General features: G+C 36.1%; 1 protein-coding gene across 1 annotated transcript in view; it reads left to right on the top strand.

Moving 5' to 3' along the window:
• The first annotated feature begins 1,039 nt into the window (after positions 1 to 1,039).
• LOC125647780 (endothelin-converting enzyme 1-like) overlaps positions 1,040 to 20,882 on the top strand; it is a 20,898-nt gene continuing 1,055 nt past the window's right edge. Inside the window, exons 1-13 of the mRNA XM_048874592.2 lie at positions 1,040 to 1,967; positions 2,087 to 2,146; positions 2,862 to 3,008; positions 3,441 to 3,530; positions 4,019 to 4,155; positions 15,966 to 16,188; positions 16,290 to 16,388; positions 16,485 to 16,562; positions 16,934 to 17,219; positions 18,524 to 18,675; positions 18,975 to 19,046; positions 19,157 to 19,252; positions 19,471 to 19,544. Coding sequence (XP_048730549.2) covers positions 1,257 to 1,967; positions 2,087 to 2,146; positions 2,862 to 3,008; positions 3,441 to 3,530; positions 4,019 to 4,155; positions 15,966 to 16,188; positions 16,290 to 16,388; positions 16,485 to 16,562; positions 16,934 to 17,219; positions 18,524 to 18,675; positions 18,975 to 19,046; positions 19,157 to 19,252; positions 19,471 to 19,544 — 2,225 coding nt within the window. The 5' untranslated portion in view covers positions 1,040 to 1,256. The remainder of the gene's footprint in view (positions 1,968 to 2,086; positions 2,147 to 2,861; positions 3,009 to 3,440; positions 3,531 to 4,018; positions 4,156 to 15,965; positions 16,189 to 16,289; positions 16,389 to 16,484; positions 16,563 to 16,933; positions 17,220 to 18,523; positions 18,676 to 18,974; positions 19,047 to 19,156; positions 19,253 to 19,470; positions 19,545 to 20,882) is intronic.

A 20,882-nucleotide genomic window follows, 5' to 3' on the forward strand; every position in this document is an offset into this window, starting at 1 on the left:
TTTATTTAATTAAAAATATTATATTTAGTACAAATGAATACAAATCCATTGATATTGATAAGTCCCCTGAAATTGGAGCTATCGCATCATGGAATGAAAATACTGTATATGAAAATAATACCCTTAACTTATTTTACTTCATAAAAATTACATTGATTGCACATTCGTTTTGTGCCTCCCATCTTCAATTCAATTTTTTTTAGTATACATTTTCGCAATTTATGTTCAAAAGATAAGGAAAGGGGTTTAAAACACAGGTTATATTTTTTACATTCACTGAATCTTTTCTCTTACACACTTATATTTTTTATATTCACAGAATCTTTCCTCTTTTATTTGTTTTGAGATTGACATTGTTTTTATCATAGACAATGAATACATGTTTATTGCAAACTTGTCAAATCTGTCTTTTTAGTTCCATGTACCACTCTCCGCGTAATTACCAAATACGGAACGTCGTCAAGATCAAAGGTTGCATTGGCTGTTCCGTTTAAGGTAACAAAATGGTCAACAATATGATATTTCAGTACTTATATATAAATCTAGTTATATTTCTTAAAAATATATAAAAATATGAATATAAACAACAAAATGTCTTTCTTTGTTGTTTTATCGGGTGATGAAGGTAGCTAATACTGTGCAGAAAATAGAAGATTTTTTTTGCAGTACTAGCTAACTTCATCACCCGATAAAACAACAAAGAAAGCATTTTATTGTTTAAATAACATTACCTACATGCTATTAAAAGTTATAAAAGCAGAAGTGGGGGATCAGTCGATGAATTTGGCGTAATATGATAATGCTGTGTAGTCGTGCACCCTTGTCTATACCCGTTGTATTGGACAATGTTCGTTTTATTATTTTAGAGTGTGTACACACATAATGAGCCCGAGTCTCATGCCATCATGTTCCAATCCGTAACAGTCAGGGACCCCATAAACCGTGTCCTATCTTCCAGTCTGCGGCTACTTGAATTAATTCATACTCAATATTGATAACAGTTTTATAATAAATAAAGTAAACATAGACTTAGTTCCATAACGTATCAGTTAGTCTTGAGGATCGTTTCCACTCGGACAGATCGTTTTCATTCGGACGTCAAGGGGGTGGGTTCTGCACAACATTCATTGTTTAGAAAGTAAAAAGAACAGAAGAAAAAAATTATAGAACTTGTCAAAGTGGCGTCAACAGTCGTAGTTGCTTCTGGAGTTTCCAGTTCTGCAAAATCAGCTGAAGGAAACGAGCAAGTGGACATTATGACGGAGAGTTACGCCGAGTTCGGAAAATCAACGGAACACTCCCCAATCGTACCGGAAATAACAATCAGAAGCTACACATTCAGAGTAACCGAAATAGCTCTAGGGCTGGTAGCGTTTTTAGCCGTTGTAGTTTGTGTGGTGTTGGCGTCCATGGTGAGCTCTGGTAGTGGGAGCGATGACAATTCGCCTTCTTCAAGTGCTCAGACTGGCGGCCAAAACCAATTATGTGTCACCCCTCCTTGTCTTAAAAGCGCTTCCTACGTGGTGTCCAATTTAAACACCACTATCCATCCTTGTAATAATTTCTACCAGTATGCCTGTGGGCGCTTCAAGACCGAAAATCCCCTGGATCCTGAAACGTCTTCAATCACTGTATACAGTAACATGTATTATCATAATGAAGAAAAACTTAAGAAGATTCTGGAGTCCCCGGTCGTCCGTGACCAAGAGTATTCCACTGAGCGGAAGCTGAAACATTATTTCTCCTCTTGCATTGATACTTACCGGAAGGAGCGCGCTAGAGGGACGCCATTGATCACCAAAGTAATCAACAACATCGGAGGTTGGCATGTACTCGGTACCTTTAGCAACAGCACCTTTGATTTCCAGAGAGCCTTTCGGAAAGTGTCGGTGGACTACTGGACCGCTGCCTTTTACACGTTTCGAGTGGTGACTGATTGGTATGACTGGCACAAAAGAGTCATTGAGGTAACAGTTAGCGAATATTTCATTGATTGTCAAAATTACCAAGATCGGTTTGGTCTCGCATGCGCATTTTAAAAACACGTGCATGTATAATTATTCCCTCGTTTAATCTGACTTTGCAGCTGGACTACTCCGGTATGGCGATGGCTTGGTACTACTATACGGAACCTTCAACTGAAAAGGCATGTCCTTTTTTTCTAGATATAGCATGATACATTCAACAACAGAAGCACCCATTACTTTTCTGTTAACTGTCTCACTGAAGAAATATTTCAATGAAACTTCATTTTCGTACATTTCATGACTTCGAATTTCAAGAAGTAATTGTTACACTCTGTTAATATTTTTTTTCGTTATAAATATTCCGAGAGAATTATGATGAAGAATAAGGTAATTCATGATTATCAGAACAAATGTGTACTCTTTAAAAATAGATATACGTTCGAACTTCGGTCGAACGTCGATATCTCGATTACCATGGACATGTTGAAGTGAGTTGGAAGCCCCAACTGCACTGGACAATTTCGTTATGTGCTTTAACCTCAATATTTCGAACCCTCGGATATCTTTAAGTTTTTTCTCGGTACCTTCGGGTTCGAGATAATGGTGTTTGACTGTATATGTTTATAGCACAGTACAGAATTGATAAGTACATAATGTATTTATATATGTTTACAGTACAGAATTGATAAGTACATAATGTATTTATATATGTTTACAGTACAGAATTGATAAGTACATAATGTATTTATATATGTTTACAGTACAGAATTGATAAGTACTAACATAATATGTTTATATATGTTTACAGTACAGAATTGATAAGTACATAATATGTTTATATATGTTTACAGTACAGAATTGATAAGTACATAATATGTTTATATATGTTTACAGTACAGAATTGATATGAAGACCTTCATGAGACGTCTCGCTAACCTGCTTGTGAGAGATTCCAACATAACACTGGATAATGCCACAAAAAATGAACGAATCGAGACATTCGTCAACGATGCCTTCACCATAGAATCGAACTTAGCTAATGTACGTAGTAAGACTGCACATGCCACTTTACATGCATGTAAAGGTACACGTTCTCTATGTTAATAGAGATGCATTTATCTCTTTCACTTTTATACTGTTACCCGTACGGTAAGTCCTATATATGCACCTGTCATAGCAACACCAGTAAGCGATGTTTTAGGCACCTGATCCCACCTCTGGTGTGTCCAGGGGTCCGTGTTTGCCCGACTCTCTATTTTTATTGCTTATTGGAGTTGTAAGATTGATCACTGTTTGTTATCTTCACCTTTCATTGTGTAAGACTGCCGGTACTTTTCGAGTATTTTAATCATCTTTTAGAAACTGAATCTGAAAGAAAATCATAAATACCACACATACACACCCTTACAGGATATTTTCCAATTGATAACTGGCTTAAATTAGTTTTCCATTCAATGCGTTTTGAATTTTCAGATCACGAAGAATACAATGCCGACATTAGATCCCCACGCTTACGAAAAGAGGGTGGCGATATCGGAATTAAACACCATGTTGGGAACAGCGGTAAGCATTTCAGGAATCTTGAGATCTTAAGACTTGCTACAACTACATGTAGAGTGTACACCGAAAACACGACGAGATATATAATGGTTTTGTGGGGTTTTGTTTTGTATGTTGTTTTACGTCTGATTCTGGAATTTTTCAGACGTCCCTAGCTCTAGATGAGATACCTCAAATTTTGCATAGCACTCAGGGTCGTAGCAGTGTGGATTCTTTATCGTGAAAACACCTACAGTGACATTGAACCTTTGTTTTTAAGGTCATATCTGAAGGACTTATGACTTTCTCAATTAATGACGGGTGTTTGGCAAAGGAGTAGTCGATACGTACGTTAAACATGTTACAGATGACGCGGCTCTTAAGATCGAGATGTCCTGGTTGCAAAGCGCCGAAACCAGTAGGCTGCTACACTCGGTTATACAATTACTATATTACAATCAATGAAAAAATAACAGTGATTTTAAATCTTCACTGGGATGGTTTTCTTTCAGATTGATTTTTCCGCCCATATTCTGTACATGTTCAACGATGCCAATGTCGGTCCGTCCACAAAGATAGTTTTACGGGAAGCTGAATGGCTACGACGGATGAATGAAATGATAGCCGGACTAGGAGTTAATAAAACAAGGTATCAGTGAAGTGTCATCATTCCTTAATGAGGTATCATCATTCCTTAATGAGGTATCATCCTTCCTTAATGAGGTCGCTTTATAGAAGGCAAGTAGCTTTTGTCAAGTCCTTGGAGTAGAAAAAGCATGTCATGGCTGCCATAAATGATAATATCATAGACTGATCCAGGGGGAATTGGTAAGGAGCTTAGTGCCTATGTTACTATGTGTTTTGTAGGCGGTTACTATAATGTGTTTTGTAAGTGGTTACTATAATGTGTTTTGTAGGTGGTTACTATAATGTGTTTTGTAGGTGGTTACTAGAATGTGTTTTGTTGGTGGCTACTATAATGTGTTTTGTAGGTGGTTACTATGTGTTTGTAGGTGGTTACTATAATGTGTTTTGTAGGTGGCTACTATAATGTGTTTTGTAGGTGGTAACTATAATGTGTTTTTAGGTGGTCACTATAATGTGTCTTTTTAGGTGGTTACTATAATGTGTTTTGTAGGTGGTTACTATAATGTGTTTTGTAGTTGGTTACTATAATGTGTTTTGTAGGTGGTTACTATAATGTGTTTTGTAGGTGGTTATTATATTGTGTTTTGTTGGTGGTTACTCTGTGTTTTGTAGGCGATTACTATGTGTTTTGTAGGTAGTTACTATAATGTGTTTTCTTGGTGGTTACTATGTGTTTTGTAGGCGGTTACTATGTGTTTTGTAGGCGGATATTATAACGTGTTTTGTAGGTGGTTACTATAATGTGTTTTGTAGGTGGTTACTATAATGTGTTTTGTAGGTGGCTACTATAATGTGTTTTGTTGGTGGTTACTATAATGTGTTTTGTTAGTGGTTACTATGTGTTTTGTTGGTGGTTACTATAATGTGTTTTGTAGGTGGTTACAATGTGTTTTGTAGGTGGTTACTATCATGTGTTTTGTAGGTGGTTACTATGTGTTTGTAGGTGGTTACTATAATGTGTTTTGTAGGTGGTTACTATAATGTGTTTTGTAGGTGGTTGCTATAATGTGTTTGTAGGTGGTTACTATAATGTGTTTTGTTGGTTGTTACTATGTGTTTTGTAGGTGGTTACTATAATGTGTTTTGTAGTTGGTTATTATAATGTGTTTTGTAGGTGGTTACTATGTGTTTTGTTGGTGGTTACTATGTGTTTTGCTGGTGGTTACAATAATGTGTTTTGTAGGTGGTTACTATAATGTGCCTTTTTAGGTGGTTACTAGAATGTGTTTTGTAGGTGGTTATTATAATGTGTCTTTTTAGGTGGTTACTATAATGTGTTTTGTAGGTGGTTACTATGTGTTTTGTAGGTGGTTACTATAATGTGTTTTGTTGGTGGTTACTATGTGTTTTGTAGGTGGTTACTATAATGTGTTTTGTAGGTGGTTACTATGTGTTTTGTTGGTGATTACTATGTGTTTTGTAGTGGTTACTATGTGTTTTGTAGGTGGTTACTATAATGTGTTTTGTAGGTGGCTACTATAATGTGTTTTGTAGGTGGTTACTATGTGTTTTGTTGGTGGTTACTCCAATGTGTTTTGTAGGTGGTTGCTATAATGCGTTTTGTAGGCGATTACTATAATGTGTTTTGTAGGTGATTACTATATGTTTTGTAGGTGGTTACTATGTGTTTTGTAGGTGGTTACTATAATGTGTTTTGTAGGTGGTTACTATAATGTGTTTTGTAGGTGGTTACTATGTGTTTCGTAGTGGTTACTATGTGTTTTGTAGGTGGTTACTATAATGTGTTTTGTAGGTGGTTACTATAATGTGTTTTGTAGGTGGTTACTATGTGTTTTGTAGGTGGTTAATATAATGTTTTGTAGGTGGTTACTATGTGTTTGTAGGTGGTAACTATGTGTTTGTAGGTGGTTACTGTAATGTGTTTGTAGGTTTTTGCTGTAATGTGTTTTGTAGGTGGTTACTATAATGTCTTTTGTAGGTGGTTACTATAATGTGTTTTGTAGGTGGTTACTATAATGTGTCTTTTTAGGTGGTTACTATAATGTGTTTTGTAGTTGGTTACTATAATGTGTTTTGTAGGTGGTTACTATAATGTGTTTTGTAGGTGGTTACTATGTGTTTTGTAGGTGGTTACTATAATGTGTTTTGTAGATGGTTACTATGTGTTTTGTGGTGATTACTATGTGTTTTGTAGGTGGTTACCATAATGTGTTTTGTAGGTGGTTACTATAATGTGTTTTGTAGGTGGCTACTATAATGTGTTTTGTAGGTGGTTACTATGTGTTTTGTAGGTGGTTACTATGTGTTTTGTTGGTGGTTACTCCAATGTGTTTTGTAGGTGGTTACTATAATGCGTTTTGTAGGCAGTTACTATAATGTGTTTTGTAGGTGGTTACTATATGTTTTGTAGGTGGTTACTATGTGTTTTGTAGGTGGTTACTATAATGTGTTTTGTATGTGGTTACTATAATGTGTTTTGTTGGTGGTTACTATGTGTTTTGTAGGTGGTTACTATAATGTGTTTTGTAGGTGGCTACAATAATATGTTTTGTAGGTGGTTATTATAATGTGTTTTGTAGGTGGTTACTATAATGTCTTTTGTTGGTGGTTACTATAATGTGTTTTGTAGGTGGTTACTATAATGTGTTTTGTAGGTGGTTACTATAATGTATTTTGTAGGTGGTATAATGTGTTCTGTAGGTGGTTATTATAATGTGTTTTGTAGGTGGTTACTATGTGTTTTGTTGGTGGTTACTATGTGTTTTGTTGGTGGTTAATATTAATTTTGTAGGTGGTTCCTTTGTGCTTTGTAGGTGGTTACTATGTGTTTGTAGGCGGTTACTATAATGTGTTTTATAGGTGGTTACTATAATGTGTTTTGTAGATGGTTACTATAATGTGTTTTGTAGGTGGTTATTAAGTGTTTTGTTAGTGGTTACTATGTGTTTTGTAGGTGGTTACTATGTGTTTGTAGGTGGTTTTTATAATGTGTTTTGTAGGTGGTTACTATGTGTTTTGTAGGTGGTTACTATGTGTTTTGTATGTGGTACTATGTGTTTGTAGGTGGTTATTATAATGTATTTTGTAGGTGGTTACTATGTGTTTTGTAGGTGGTTACTATGTGTTTTGTAGGTGGTTACTATAATGGGTTTTGTAGGTGATATAATGTGTTTTGTAGGTGGTTATTATAATGTGTTTTGTAGGTGGTTACTATGTGTTTTGTAGGTGGTTACTATAATGTGTTTTGTAGGTGGTTAATGTGTTTTGTTGGTGGTTAATATGTGTTTTGTAGGCGGTTACTATAATGTGTTTTGTAGGTGGTTACTATGTGTTTTGTAGGCGGTTACTATAATGTGTTTTGTAGGTGGTTACTATGTGTTTTGTTGGTGGTTACTATGTGTTTTGTAGGTGGTTACTATGTGTTTGTAGGTGGTTTTTATAATGTGTTTTGTAGGTGGTTACTATGTGTTTTGTATGTCGTACTATGTGTTTGTAGGTGGTTATTATAATGTATTTTGTAGGTGGTTACTATGTGTTTTGTAGGTGGTTACTATGGGTTTTGTAGGTGGTTACTATAATGTGTTTTGTAGGTGGTTATTATGTGTTTTGTAGGTTGTTATTATAATGTGTTTTGTAGGTGGTTACTATAATGTGTTTTGTAGGTGATCCACTGAAATGGGAAGGAAAGTTCGTACCACAGTTTAATCCAGGGGAATGGGAAGGGGGCTTATTGTTATCGTCTAAACCAGGGGAATAGGAAGGGAGCTTTTAACTAAGTGCTGATCCGCTGACATTGGAAGGGAACTTCGTACGATAGTCTGATGCATGGAAACGGAACCTTGTACCATAGACTGATCCCAGTTAATGGGAACGAAACCTTGTACGATAGACTGATCCCAGTTAATGGGAACGGAACCTAGTACCATAGACTAATCCCAGTTAATGGGAACGGAACTTAGTACCATAGACTGATCCCAGTTAATAGGAAGGGAACCTAATACCATAGACTGATCCCAGTTAACGGGAAGGGAACATCATACTATAGTCTGATTCAGGGGGTGGGCAACGGTCGAACTTAACACTAAAACTGTAAACTGATCGAGTGAAATGGGAAGGGGGTCTAATAATTAATATTTGCTAATCCTAAAATCTGGGAAAAGAGACTCAGTAACAGATGTTGATCCAGTGAAATGGGAACCAGCCAAGATAGTCTGGAACTCCTCCCCTGGAATATTGAATTGATAAAATTTTATATGAATCACTACGATAAAGTTTTCAAACCACTTGAAATGTCATTCATCGCTACACTCACAGAATGTTAGATAACCACTGAAATGTCCTACATCGCTACACTCACAGAATGTGAATTAACTACTGAAATGTCCTTCATCGCCATACTCACAGAATGTTAATTAACTATTGAAATGTCCTACATCGCTACACTCACAGAATGTTAAATAACTACTGAAATGTCCTACATCGCTACACTCACAGAATGTTAAATAACCACTGAAATATCCTTCATTGTTACACTCACAGAATGTTAATTAACTACTGAAATGTCCTTCATTGTTACACTCACAGAATGTTTTGAAATAATCACTGAAATGTCCTTCATCACCATACTCACAGAATGTTAAATAACTACTGAAATGTCCTACATCGCCATACTCACAGAATGTGAATTAACTACTGAAATGTCCTTCATCGCTACACTCACAGAATGTTAAATAACTACTGAAATGGCCTTCATCGCCATACTCACAGAATGTTAAATAACTACTGAAATGTCCTACATCGCCATACTCACAGAATGTTAAATAACTACTGAAATGGCCTTCATCGCCATACTCACAGAATGTTAAATAACTACTGAAATGTCCTTCATCGCTACACTCACAGAATGTTAAATAACTACTGAAATGGCCTTCAAAACCATACTCACAGAATGTTAATTAACTACTGAAATGTCCTTCATCGTTACACTCACAGAATGTTAAATAACTATTGAAATGTCCTACATCGCTACACTCACAGAATGTTAAATAACCACTGAAATGTCCTTCATCATCATACTCACAGAATGTTAAATAACTATTGAAATGTCCTACATCGCTACACTCACATAATGTTAAATAACTATTGAAATGGCCTTCATCACCACACTCACAGAATGTTAAATAACTACTGAAATGTCCTTCATCACCACACTCACAGAATGTTAAATAACTACTGAAATGTCCTACATCGCTATATTCACAGAATGTTAAATAACTACTGAAATGTCCTACATCGCTACACTCACAGAATGTTAGATGACTACTGAAATGTCCTCATCGCTACACTCACAGAATGTGAATTAACTACTGAAATGTCCTTCATCGCTACACTCACAGAATGTTAAATAACTACTGAAATGTCCTCATCGCTATACTCACAGAATGTTAAAAAACTACTGAAATGTCCTACATCGCTACACTCACAGAATGTTAGATGACTACTGAAATGTCCTCATCGCTATACTCACAGAATGTTAAATAACTACTGAAATGTCCTACATCGCTATACTCACAGAATGTTAAAAAACTACTGAAATGTCCTACATCGCTACACTCACAGAATGTTAAATAACCACTGAAATATCCTTCATTGTTACACTCACAGAATGTTAATTAACTACTGAAATGTCCTTCATTGTTACACTCACAGAATGTTTTGAAATAATCACTGAAATGTCCTTCATCACCATACTCACAGAATGTTAAATAACTACTGAAATGTCCTACATCGCCATACTCACAGAATGTGAATTAACTACTGAAATGTCCTTCATCGCTATACTCACAGAATGTTAAAAAACTACTGAAATGTCCTACATCGCTACACTCACAGAATGTTAAATAACCACTGAAATATCCTTCATTGTTACACTCACAGAATGTTAATTAACTACTGAAATGTCCTTCATTGTTACACTCACAGAATGTTTTGAAATAATCACTGAAATGTCCTTCATCACCATACTCACAGAATGTTAAATAACTACTGAAATGTCCTACATCGCCATACTCACAGAATGTGAATTAACTACTGAAATGTCCTTCATCGCTACACTCACAGAATGTTAAATAACTACTGAAATGGCCTTCATCGCCATACTCACAGAATGTTAAATAACTACTGAAATGTCCTACATCGCCATACTCACAGAATGTTAAATAACTACTGAAATGGCCTTCATCGCCATACTCACAGAATGTTAAATAACTACTGAAATGTCCTTCATCGCTACACTCACAGAATGTTAAATAACTACTGAAATGGCCTTCATCGCCATACTCACAGAATGTTAAATAACTACTGAAATGTCCTTCATCGCTACACTCACAGAATGTTAAATAACTACTGAAATGGCCTTCATCGCCATACTCACAGAATGTTAAATAACTACTGAAATGTCCTACATCGCCATACTCACAGAATGTTAAATAACTACTGAAATGGCCTTCATCGCCATACTCACAGAATGTTAAATAACTACTGAAATGTCCTTCATCGCTACACTCACAGAATGTTAAATAACTACTGAAATGGCCTTCATCGCCATACTCACAGAATGTTAATTAACTACTGAAATGTCCTTCATCGTTACACTCACAGAATGTTAAATAACTATTGAAATGTCCTACATCGCTACACTCACAGAATGTTAATTAACCACTGAAATGTCCTTCATCACCATACTCACAGAATGTTAAATAACTACTGAAATATCCTTCATCACCATACTCACAGAATGTGAATTAACTACTGAAATGTCCTTCATCGCCATACTCACAGAATGTTAAATAACTACTGAAATGTCCTTCATCACCATACTCACAGAATGTTAAATAACTATTGAAATGTCCTACATCGCTACACTCACAGAATGTTAAATAACTACTGAAATGTCCTACATCGCTATATTCACAGAATGTTAAATAACTACTGAAATGTCCTACATCGCTACACTCACAGAATGTTAGATGACTACTGAAATGTCCTCATCGCTACACTCACAGAATGTGAATTAACTACTGAAATGTCCTTCATCGCTACACTCACAGAATGTTAAATAACTACTGAAATGTCCTCATCGCTATACTCACAGAATGTTAAAAAACTACTGAAATGTCCTACATCGCTACACTCACAGAATGTTAGATGACTACTGAAATGTCCTCATCGCTACACTCACAGAATGTTAAATAACTATTGAAATGTCCTTCATCGCTATACTCACAGAATGTTAAATAACTATTGAAATGTCCTACATCGCTACACTCACAGAATGTTAAATAACTACTGAAATGTCCTTCATCACCATACTCACAGAATGTTAAATAACTACTGAAATGTCCTACATCGTTACACCCACAGAATGTTAAATAACTACTGAAATGTCCTTCATCGATACACTCACAGAATGTTAAATAACTACTGAAATGTTCTTCATCACCATACTCACAGAATGTTAAATAACTATTGAAATGTCCTTCATCGCCATACTCACAGAATGTTAAATAACTACTGAAATGTCCTACATCGCTATACTCACAGAATGTTAACTACTGAAATGTCCTTCATCGCTACACTCACAGAATGTTAGATAACTACTGAAATGTCCTACATTGCTACACTCACAGAATGTTAATTAACTACTGAAATGTCCTTCATCACTACACTCACAGAATGTTAAATAACTACTGAAATGTCCTACATCGCCATACTCACAGAATGTTAAATAACCACTGAAATGTCCTACATCGCCATACTCACAGAATGTTAATTAACTACTGAAATGTCCTTCATCGATACACTCACAGAATGTTAAATAACTACTGAAATGTCCTTCATCGCTACACTCACAGAATGTTAATTAACTACTGAAATGTCCTACATCGCTACACTCACAGAATGTTAAAAAACTACTGAAATGGCCTTCATCACCATACTCACAGAATGTTAAATAACTACTGAAATGTCCTACATCGTTACACTCACAGAATGTTAAATAACTACTGAAATGTCCTTCATCGCTACACTCACAGAATGTTAATTAACTACTGAAATGTCCTTCATCGATACACTCACAGAATGTTAAATAACTACTGAAATGTCCTTCATCGTTACACTCACAGAATGTTAGTTAACTACTGAAATGTCCTCATCACCATACTCACAGAATGTTAAATAACTACTGAAATGTCCTCATCGCTATACCCACAGAATGTTAAATAACTACTGAAATGTCCTTCATCACTACACTCACAGAATGTTAAATAACTACTGAAATGTCCTACATCGCCATACTCACAGAATGTTAAATAACCACTGAAATGTCCTACATCGCCATACTCACAGAATGTTAAATAACTATTGAAATGTCCTTCATCACCATACTCACAGAATGTTAAATAACTACTGAAATGTCCTTCATAACCATACTCACAGAATGTTAAATAACCACTGAAATGTCATTCATCGCTACACTCACAGAATGTTAAATAACCACTGAAATGTCCTTCATAACCATACTCACAGAATGTTAAATAACTATTGAAATGTCCTTCATCGCTACACTCACAGAATGTTAATTAACTACTGAAATGTCCTTCATAACCATACTCACAGAATGTTAAATAACCACTGAAATGTCATTCATCGCTATACTCACAGAATGTTAATTAACTACTGAAATGTCCTCATCGCTACACTCACAGAATGTTAAATAACTATTGAAATGTCCTTCATCGCTACACTCACAGAATGTTAATTAACTACTGAAATGTCCTTCATAACCATACTCACAGAATGTTAAATAACCACTGAAATGTCATTCATCGCTACACTCACAGAATGTTAAATAACCACTGAAATGTCCTTCATCGCCATACTCACAGAATGTTAAATAACCACTGAAATGTCCTTCATCGCTATACCCACAGAATGTTAAATAACTACTGAAATGTCCTTCATCGCCATACTCACAGAATGTTAAATAACCACTGAAATGTCCTTCATCGCTACACTCACAGAATGTTAATTAACTACTGAAATGTCCTTCATAACCATACTCACAGAATGTTAATTAACTACTGAAATGTCCTTCATCGCCATACTCACAGAATGTTAAATAACTACTGAAATGTCCTTCATCGCCATACTCACAGAATGTTAATTAACTACTGAAATGTCCTTCATAACCATACTCACAGAATGTTAAATAACCACTGAAATGTCCTACATCGTTACACCCACAGAATGTTAAATAACTACTGAAATGTCCTCATCGCTACACTCACAGAATGTTAAATAACTACTGAAATGTCCTTCATCACCATACTCACAGAATGTTAAATAACCACTGAAATGTCCTTCATCGCCATACTCACAGAATGTTAATTAACTACTGAAATGTCCTTCATCACCATACTCACAGAATGTTAATTAACTATTGAAATGTCCTACATCGTTACACTCACAGAATGTTAAATAACTACTGAAATGTCCTTCACCGCTATATTCACAGAATGTTAAATAACCACTGAAATGTCCTTCATCACCATACTCACAGAATGTTAAATAACTACTGAAATATCCTTCATCACTACACTCACAGAATGTTAATTAACTACTGAAATGTCCTTCATAACCATACTCACAGAATGTTAAATAACCACTGAAATGTCATTCATCGCTACACTCACAGAATGTTAAATAACCACTGAAATGTCCTTCATCGCTATACTCACAGAATGTTAATTAACTACTGAAATGTCCTCATCGCTACACTCACAGAATGTTAAATAACCACTGAAATGTCCTTCATCGCTATACTCACAGAATGTTAAATAACTACTGAAATGTCCTTCATCGTTACACTCACAGAATGTTAAATAACCACTGAAATATCCTTCATCGCTACACTCACAGAATGTTAAATAACCACTGAAATGTCCTTCATCGCCATACTCACAGAATGTTAATTAACTATTGAAATGTCCTACATCGTTACACTCACAGAATGTTAAATAACTACTGAAATGTCCTACATCGCTACACTCACAGAATGTTAAATAACCACTGAAATATCCTTCATCACCATACTCACAGAATGTTAAATAACCACTGAAATGTCCTTCATCGCCATACTCACAGAATGTTAATTAACTACTGAAATGGCCTTCATCGTTACACTCACAGAATGTTAATTAACTACTGAAATGGCCTTCATCGTTACACTCACAGAATGTTAAATAACCACTGAAATGTCCTTCATCGCCATACTCACAGAATGTTAAATAACTACTGAAATGTCCTTCATCATCATACTCACAGAATGTTAAATAACTACTGAAATGTCCTCATCGCTATACTCACAGAATGTTAAATAACTACTGAAATGTCCTTCATCATCATACTCACAGAATGTTAATTAACTACTGAAATGTCCTTCATCATCATACTCACAGAATGTTAATTAACTACTGAAATGTCCTCATCGCTATACTCACAGAATGTTAAATAACTACTGAAATGTCCTTTATCGCTACACTCACAGAATGTGAATTAACTACTGAAATGTCCTTCATCATCATACTCACAGAATGTTAATTAACTACTGAAATGTCCTCATCGCTATACTCACAGAATGTTAAATAACTACTGAAATGTCCTTTATCGCTATACTCACAGAATGTTAAATAACTACTGAAATGTCCTTTATCGCTACACTCACAGAATGTGAATTAACTACTGAAATGTCCTTCATCATCATACTCACAGAATGTTAAATAACTACTGAAATGTCCTACATCGCCATACTCACAGAATGTTAAATAACTACTGAAATGTCCTCATCGCCATATTCACAGAATGTTAAATAACTACTGAAATGTCCTCATCGCTATACTCACAGAATGTTAAGTACTGAAATGTCCTTCATCGCTATACTCACAGAATGTTGAATAACCACTGAAATGTCCTCATCGCCATATTCACAGAATGTTAAATAACTACTGAAATGTCCTCATCGCTATACTCACAGAATGTTAAATAACTACTGAAATGTCCTTCATCGCCATACTCACAGAATGTTAAATAACTACTGAAATGTCCTTGATCACCATACTCACAGAATGTGAATTAACTACTGAAATGTCCTTCATCGCTATACTCACAGAATGTTAACTACTGAAATGTCCTCATCGCTATACTCACAGAATGTTAAATAACTATTGAAATGTCCTACATCGCTACACTCACAGAATGTTAAATAACTACTGAAATGTCCTTTATCGCTACACTCACAGAATGTGAATTAACTACTGAAATGTCCTTCATCATCATACTCACAGAATGTTAAATAACTATTGAAATGTCCTACATCGCTACACTCACAGAATGTTAAATAACCACTGAAATGTCTTCATCGCTATACTCACAGAATGTTAATTAACCACTGAAATGTTCTTCATCACCATACTCACAGAATGTTAAATAACTACTGAAATGTCCTTTATCGCTATACTCACAGAATGTTAAATAACTACTGAAATGTCCTCATTGCTACACTCACAGAATGTTAAATAACCACTGAAATGTCCTTCATCGCTATACCCACAGAATGTTAAATAACTATTGAAATGTCCTTCAAAACCATACTCACAGAATGTTAAACAACTACTGAAATGTCCCTCATCGCTACACTCACAGAATGTTAAATAACTACTGAAATGTCCCTCATCGCTACACTCACAGAATGTTAGATAGCTACTGAAATGTCCTTCATCGCTATACTCACAGAATGTTAAACAACTACCTGGTGTGGAAGTTGATGGACCGCTATGACGTAGAACTATCCTGGGAGTACGTACACGCCAGTCGCGAGTTTTATGTAGATAGATACGGCATCCCACAATTCCTGGGCACGTGGTTGTACTGCTTCCGTAACATGGACAGTTACCTTGGAGATGCCCTCAGCTCTATGTACGTCAGAGACCACTTCGTAGACGAAAATAAACAAAAGGTTGGACATTATGAATTATAAATACCATACTGGTAACTATTAAAGAATATAAACCAAATTTTAAGAAATAGAATATATATTCATTTGATTGCATCTCACAGGCCCATGAAATTCTTGATTACACGAAGGAGGTCCTTATCGAGAGTACCATGAAGAATGTCTTCATGGACGACGCCACGAAAGCCAGAGCTAAATCAAAGGTGAGAGAGTTAAACACACGAGGAGAAGAAGGCTTGATAACTCATACAAAATGTTGTTTGGTTGTTTTTACAATTTCTTAAATTTTCTCGTTAAAGATGCAAGGGAGTTTGGACAAGCTAGGATATCCTGATTTCATGATGAATGACGCAGCTATGGATAATCTGTATAGCAGTGTATGTTGTTGCTGTTCGATAATCCTCACGAACATTTCTGATCGAACAAAGCCATTATTTACCTTAGATAATTATTAACCGTAGATAATCCTTTATGAACATAATTGCTGGATGTAAAAAAAAAAAACACGAAACAGCGTCATAACTTACTGTTACCCGACAAGGATGTTCACTCTTTCACATTTTACCCCCTTTGGTCTACGATGAATTCCTAAATATTATAGAATGATTTCGCGCGAGGCATCACAGTCGTCTCGCGAATTCGTGTTCACGCGATTTGAAGTATACGAGTCATTTCGCCATGTTAAGTACTCGCGTAAAATAAGGAATCATACAGTACTAATACAATGTCTGCCCACGTCTTCTTACAGCTCAGCGTGGACCAGTACGACTACTTTGGAAACCTGCTGAGTGTGAACAACTTTATTCAGAAGTCCTGGAACAAGAGGTTGAAAAATCACGTGAACAAGGAGGAAGAATGGGTGTACCGAACTTACGACACCTTCATGAGTTACTACAACCCGTGGAACGAGCTGCTCGTCCCTGCCGGTCTGCTACAGTTCCCGTTCTACGACCACACACTCCCACATTTTATGAACTTTGGTTCAATGGGAAGCGTAATTGCTCACCATCTCGTCCATGGCATCGACCATACTGGTAAATATGAAAGCTGGAATGTTTAACGCCGATCACGTTGGTTCACTGTAGGTATAACTGCTCTGCCTGACAGTAGTTTTGTTTAACATATCACTGTTCTTCATCTGCATTACAGGGAATTTTAAGTTTTACTCTTGTATGTTACACATGGTATCAAAACCGTATTCTTACGCTGTTTTGAATAGTCAATCTTACTTCAGTATCACCAGGTCCACTTGCCAACAAAGATAAATATATCTTTTCATTTACAACACATGTATTCATTTTGTCAATAAACCGCCTGTGTTTTGTAGGTGGTTACTATAATGTGTTTTGTAATTGGTTATTATAATGTGTTTTTTAGGTGGTTACTATAATGTGTTTTGTAGGTGGTTACTATAATGTGTTTTGTAGGTGGCTACTATAATGTGTTTTGAAGGTGGTTACTATAATGTGTTTTGTAGGTGGTTACTATGTGTTTTGTAGGTGGTTACTATAACGTGTTTTGTAGGTGGTTACTATAATGTGTTTTGTAGGTGCTTACTATAATGTGTTTTGTAGGTGGTTACTATAATGTGTTTTGTAGGTGCTTACTATAATGTGTTTTGTAGGTAGTTACTATAATGTGTTTTGTAGGTGGTTACTATAATGTGTTTTGTAGGTGGTTACTATAATGTGTTTTGTAGGTGCTTACTATAATGTGTTTTGTAGGTAGTTACTATAATGTGTTTTGTAGGTGGTTACTATAACGTGTTTTGTAGGTGGTTACTATAATGTGTTTTGTAGGTGGTTACTATAATGTGTTTTGTATGTGGCTACTATAATGTGTTTTGTAGGTAGTCATTATGTGTTTTGTAGGTGGTTACTATAATGTGTTTTGTGGGTGGTTACTATGTGTTTTGTAGGTGGTTACTATAATGTGTTTTGTAGGTGGTTACTATGTGTTTTGTAGGTGGTTACTATAATGTGTTTTGTAGGTGGTTACTATATTGTGTTTTGTAGGTGGTTACTATAATGTGTTTTGTAGGTGGTTACTATAATGTGTTTTGTAGGTGGTTACTATGTGTTTTGTAGGTGGTTACTATGTGTTATGTAGGTGATTACTATAATGTGTTTTGTAGGTGGTTACTTTGTGTTTTGTAGATGGTTACTATGTGTTTTGTAGGTGGTTAGTATGTGTTTTGTAGGTGGTTACTATGTGTTTTGTAGGTGGTTACTATAATGTGTTTTGTAGGTGGTTACTATGTGTTTTGTAGGTGGTTACTATAATGTGTTTTGTAGGTGGTTACTATGTGTTTTGTAGGTGGTTACTATGTGTTTTGTAGGTGGTTACTATAATGTGGAAGGGGTGTTTGAGGATTGGTGGAGTAACCAGACAACAAACAAGTGGATAGAGGCCAAAAAGTGTGTAGAGAATTACTACAAGAACCAGAGTATGGGGCCATTCACCATTCCAGGGCAAACGATTCCCATCAAAGTAAGGAACAACATAGTTAAGCTATTAAATAAACATGTTTACATATATAGACTAATGCTATCTTTATACCTTACCTAAAGAATTATAAATCGTGATGATTTCAATGCAAGTCCCATCAAAGGCTGCAATAATGTTGTAACAAGTTCGCGGACACTTCACGAGTTTCGGAATTTACACACCACGAAAATAACGTTATCTTGTATATTTTCTGACTTTAAGAATTCTGAAGTTTATGTAGAATTGTATTTTTTAAGATTAGAAATACCGTGGAACAAAATCTAAAATTATATTTCCCGTAGGTTCCGGTAAACGGGCTGCGGTGGGCAGCAGAAGCCATGGCAGAAACCAGCGGCGTCCAGATAGCCTACAAGGTATGGGTAGTGGTCAGACATAGACTACAAATATTCATCATACCAAACACGTACTCTACCATCCATTTCGAGTCAGGAAAATAAAACAAATTTTATTATTTCAACTGTAGGCGTACCAAAAATGGGTTCAAAAGAATGGTGCTGAAAAAATGGCTCCTGGTCTCGGACTCACCAATGAGCAAATGTTTTTCGTTTCCTATGCTCAGGTATTTATTCAGAACACGCATAATGATTCACACTGTAAAAGGAAAGTAGCTATATATATGTAAAAGGAAAGTAGCTCTGTACATGTAAAAGGAAAGTAGTTCTGTATATATGTAAAAGGAAAGTAGCTCTAGATCTGTATATGTAAAAGGAAAGCTATGATAGTATTACACTGCAATTGACATGACACTGTGATAAACACCGGTTATTCGATCTTCAGGCAAGCTGCTACAACAGAAATGACAATGTGGCATATAACAATGCTGTACGGGGTACAGTCTCCGAGGACATCAGGTGAAGTTACAATACTAATCCAAAATCACGTCAGTTAACGCATCAGTAAAGAGACTGTCGGTATCAGGTGAAGTTACAATACTAGTCCAAAATCACGTCAGTTAACGCATCAGTAAAGAGACTGTCGGTATCAGGAGAAGTTACAATACTAATCCAAAATTACGTCAGTTAACGCATTAGTAAATAGACTATCGGTAGTCAGCGGTATAAGAACCCCATTATACCTAAACATCACACAACAACAACAAACTAAGTACTGCAAAACTGTCCGTCAGAATACACAATACCAAATATTTACTTACTTCTAATATTGCAAAACTACAGTTTAGGACAGGAATTGGAAAAGCTTGTTGCACACTAAAGCCAAGATAAAACGTTTCAATAAACTTATTTTACTTCAGAGTTTTAAACGTTATCTAGAAATAAAGAAATGGTTGAACTTTCTCTCGAGGATCGGTATGAGACGTCACCCGCTGTATGTGAAGTGCCACAAATTTAACCTATACAAGGTCAGACGCGTAGCCAGAGAGAAAATGAAGTGTATGCAAAGTATAGCGAGGGGTCTGAGGGCCACCATGCGGCCCCCAGTGGGTCAAGGGCAAAGTCCTCGTAGGGTTCGCCCCGGAAGTTATTGGGTTTTACCAATGAAATCACCTATTTGTGCATAGACACAGGGTTTCTTGTTATTTTCTAAAATGTTTCATTATGCCAACTCACTGTGTGAACTTGGACTGACTTTACATACATTTTACGAACACCCCCCAACATCCCCGTTGTTTCGACCGCATGGTATATTCATGAATGGTAAATGTTACTGATAGCAAAGAATATCCTAATCCGTCTACTGCATGTACATATATGATGTACATTAAAGTGATATTAGGCATGATGTTAATGAATTGAAATTAAATTTGCTTGAATGGACATTATGATGCTGATTAAAATATAAACCGGGACTATGTAATGCACTTATTATTGAGGCACAAATGTTTTAATGGCAAAATATCTTTCTCTTCTCCTCTCTCTCTCTCTCTCTCTCTCTCTCTCTCTCTCTCTCTAAAATAATGTGTACCGGTACGCGGTTGCGTTTAGGCAGCTACGCGCCTGATGGCGCTCAATGCCGTAGCTCTTTGAGGGTTCTTTAACGTACTGGTCAGCGCCTGCCGTGACACGGGATCTTATCCGAAAAGCCCGCGACTTCCGATGTCTTGGCGAATGAACAGTCATTATAGGTCTGTGTTAACTGTGTCTGGTTTGAAGGGGCGTCGTAATGGAACCGGAACCTCCAGGTGTATGTTAAATGTTTGGTTTGACGGAGGCGACCGGATGGAACCCGGA

This window comes from Ostrea edulis, chromosome 6, assembly GCF_947568905.1.
Source record: "Ostrea edulis chromosome 6, xbOstEdul1.1, whole genome shotgun sequence".
Classification (NCBI taxonomy): Eukaryota; Metazoa; Mollusca; class Bivalvia; order Ostreida; family Ostreidae; genus Ostrea; species Ostrea edulis.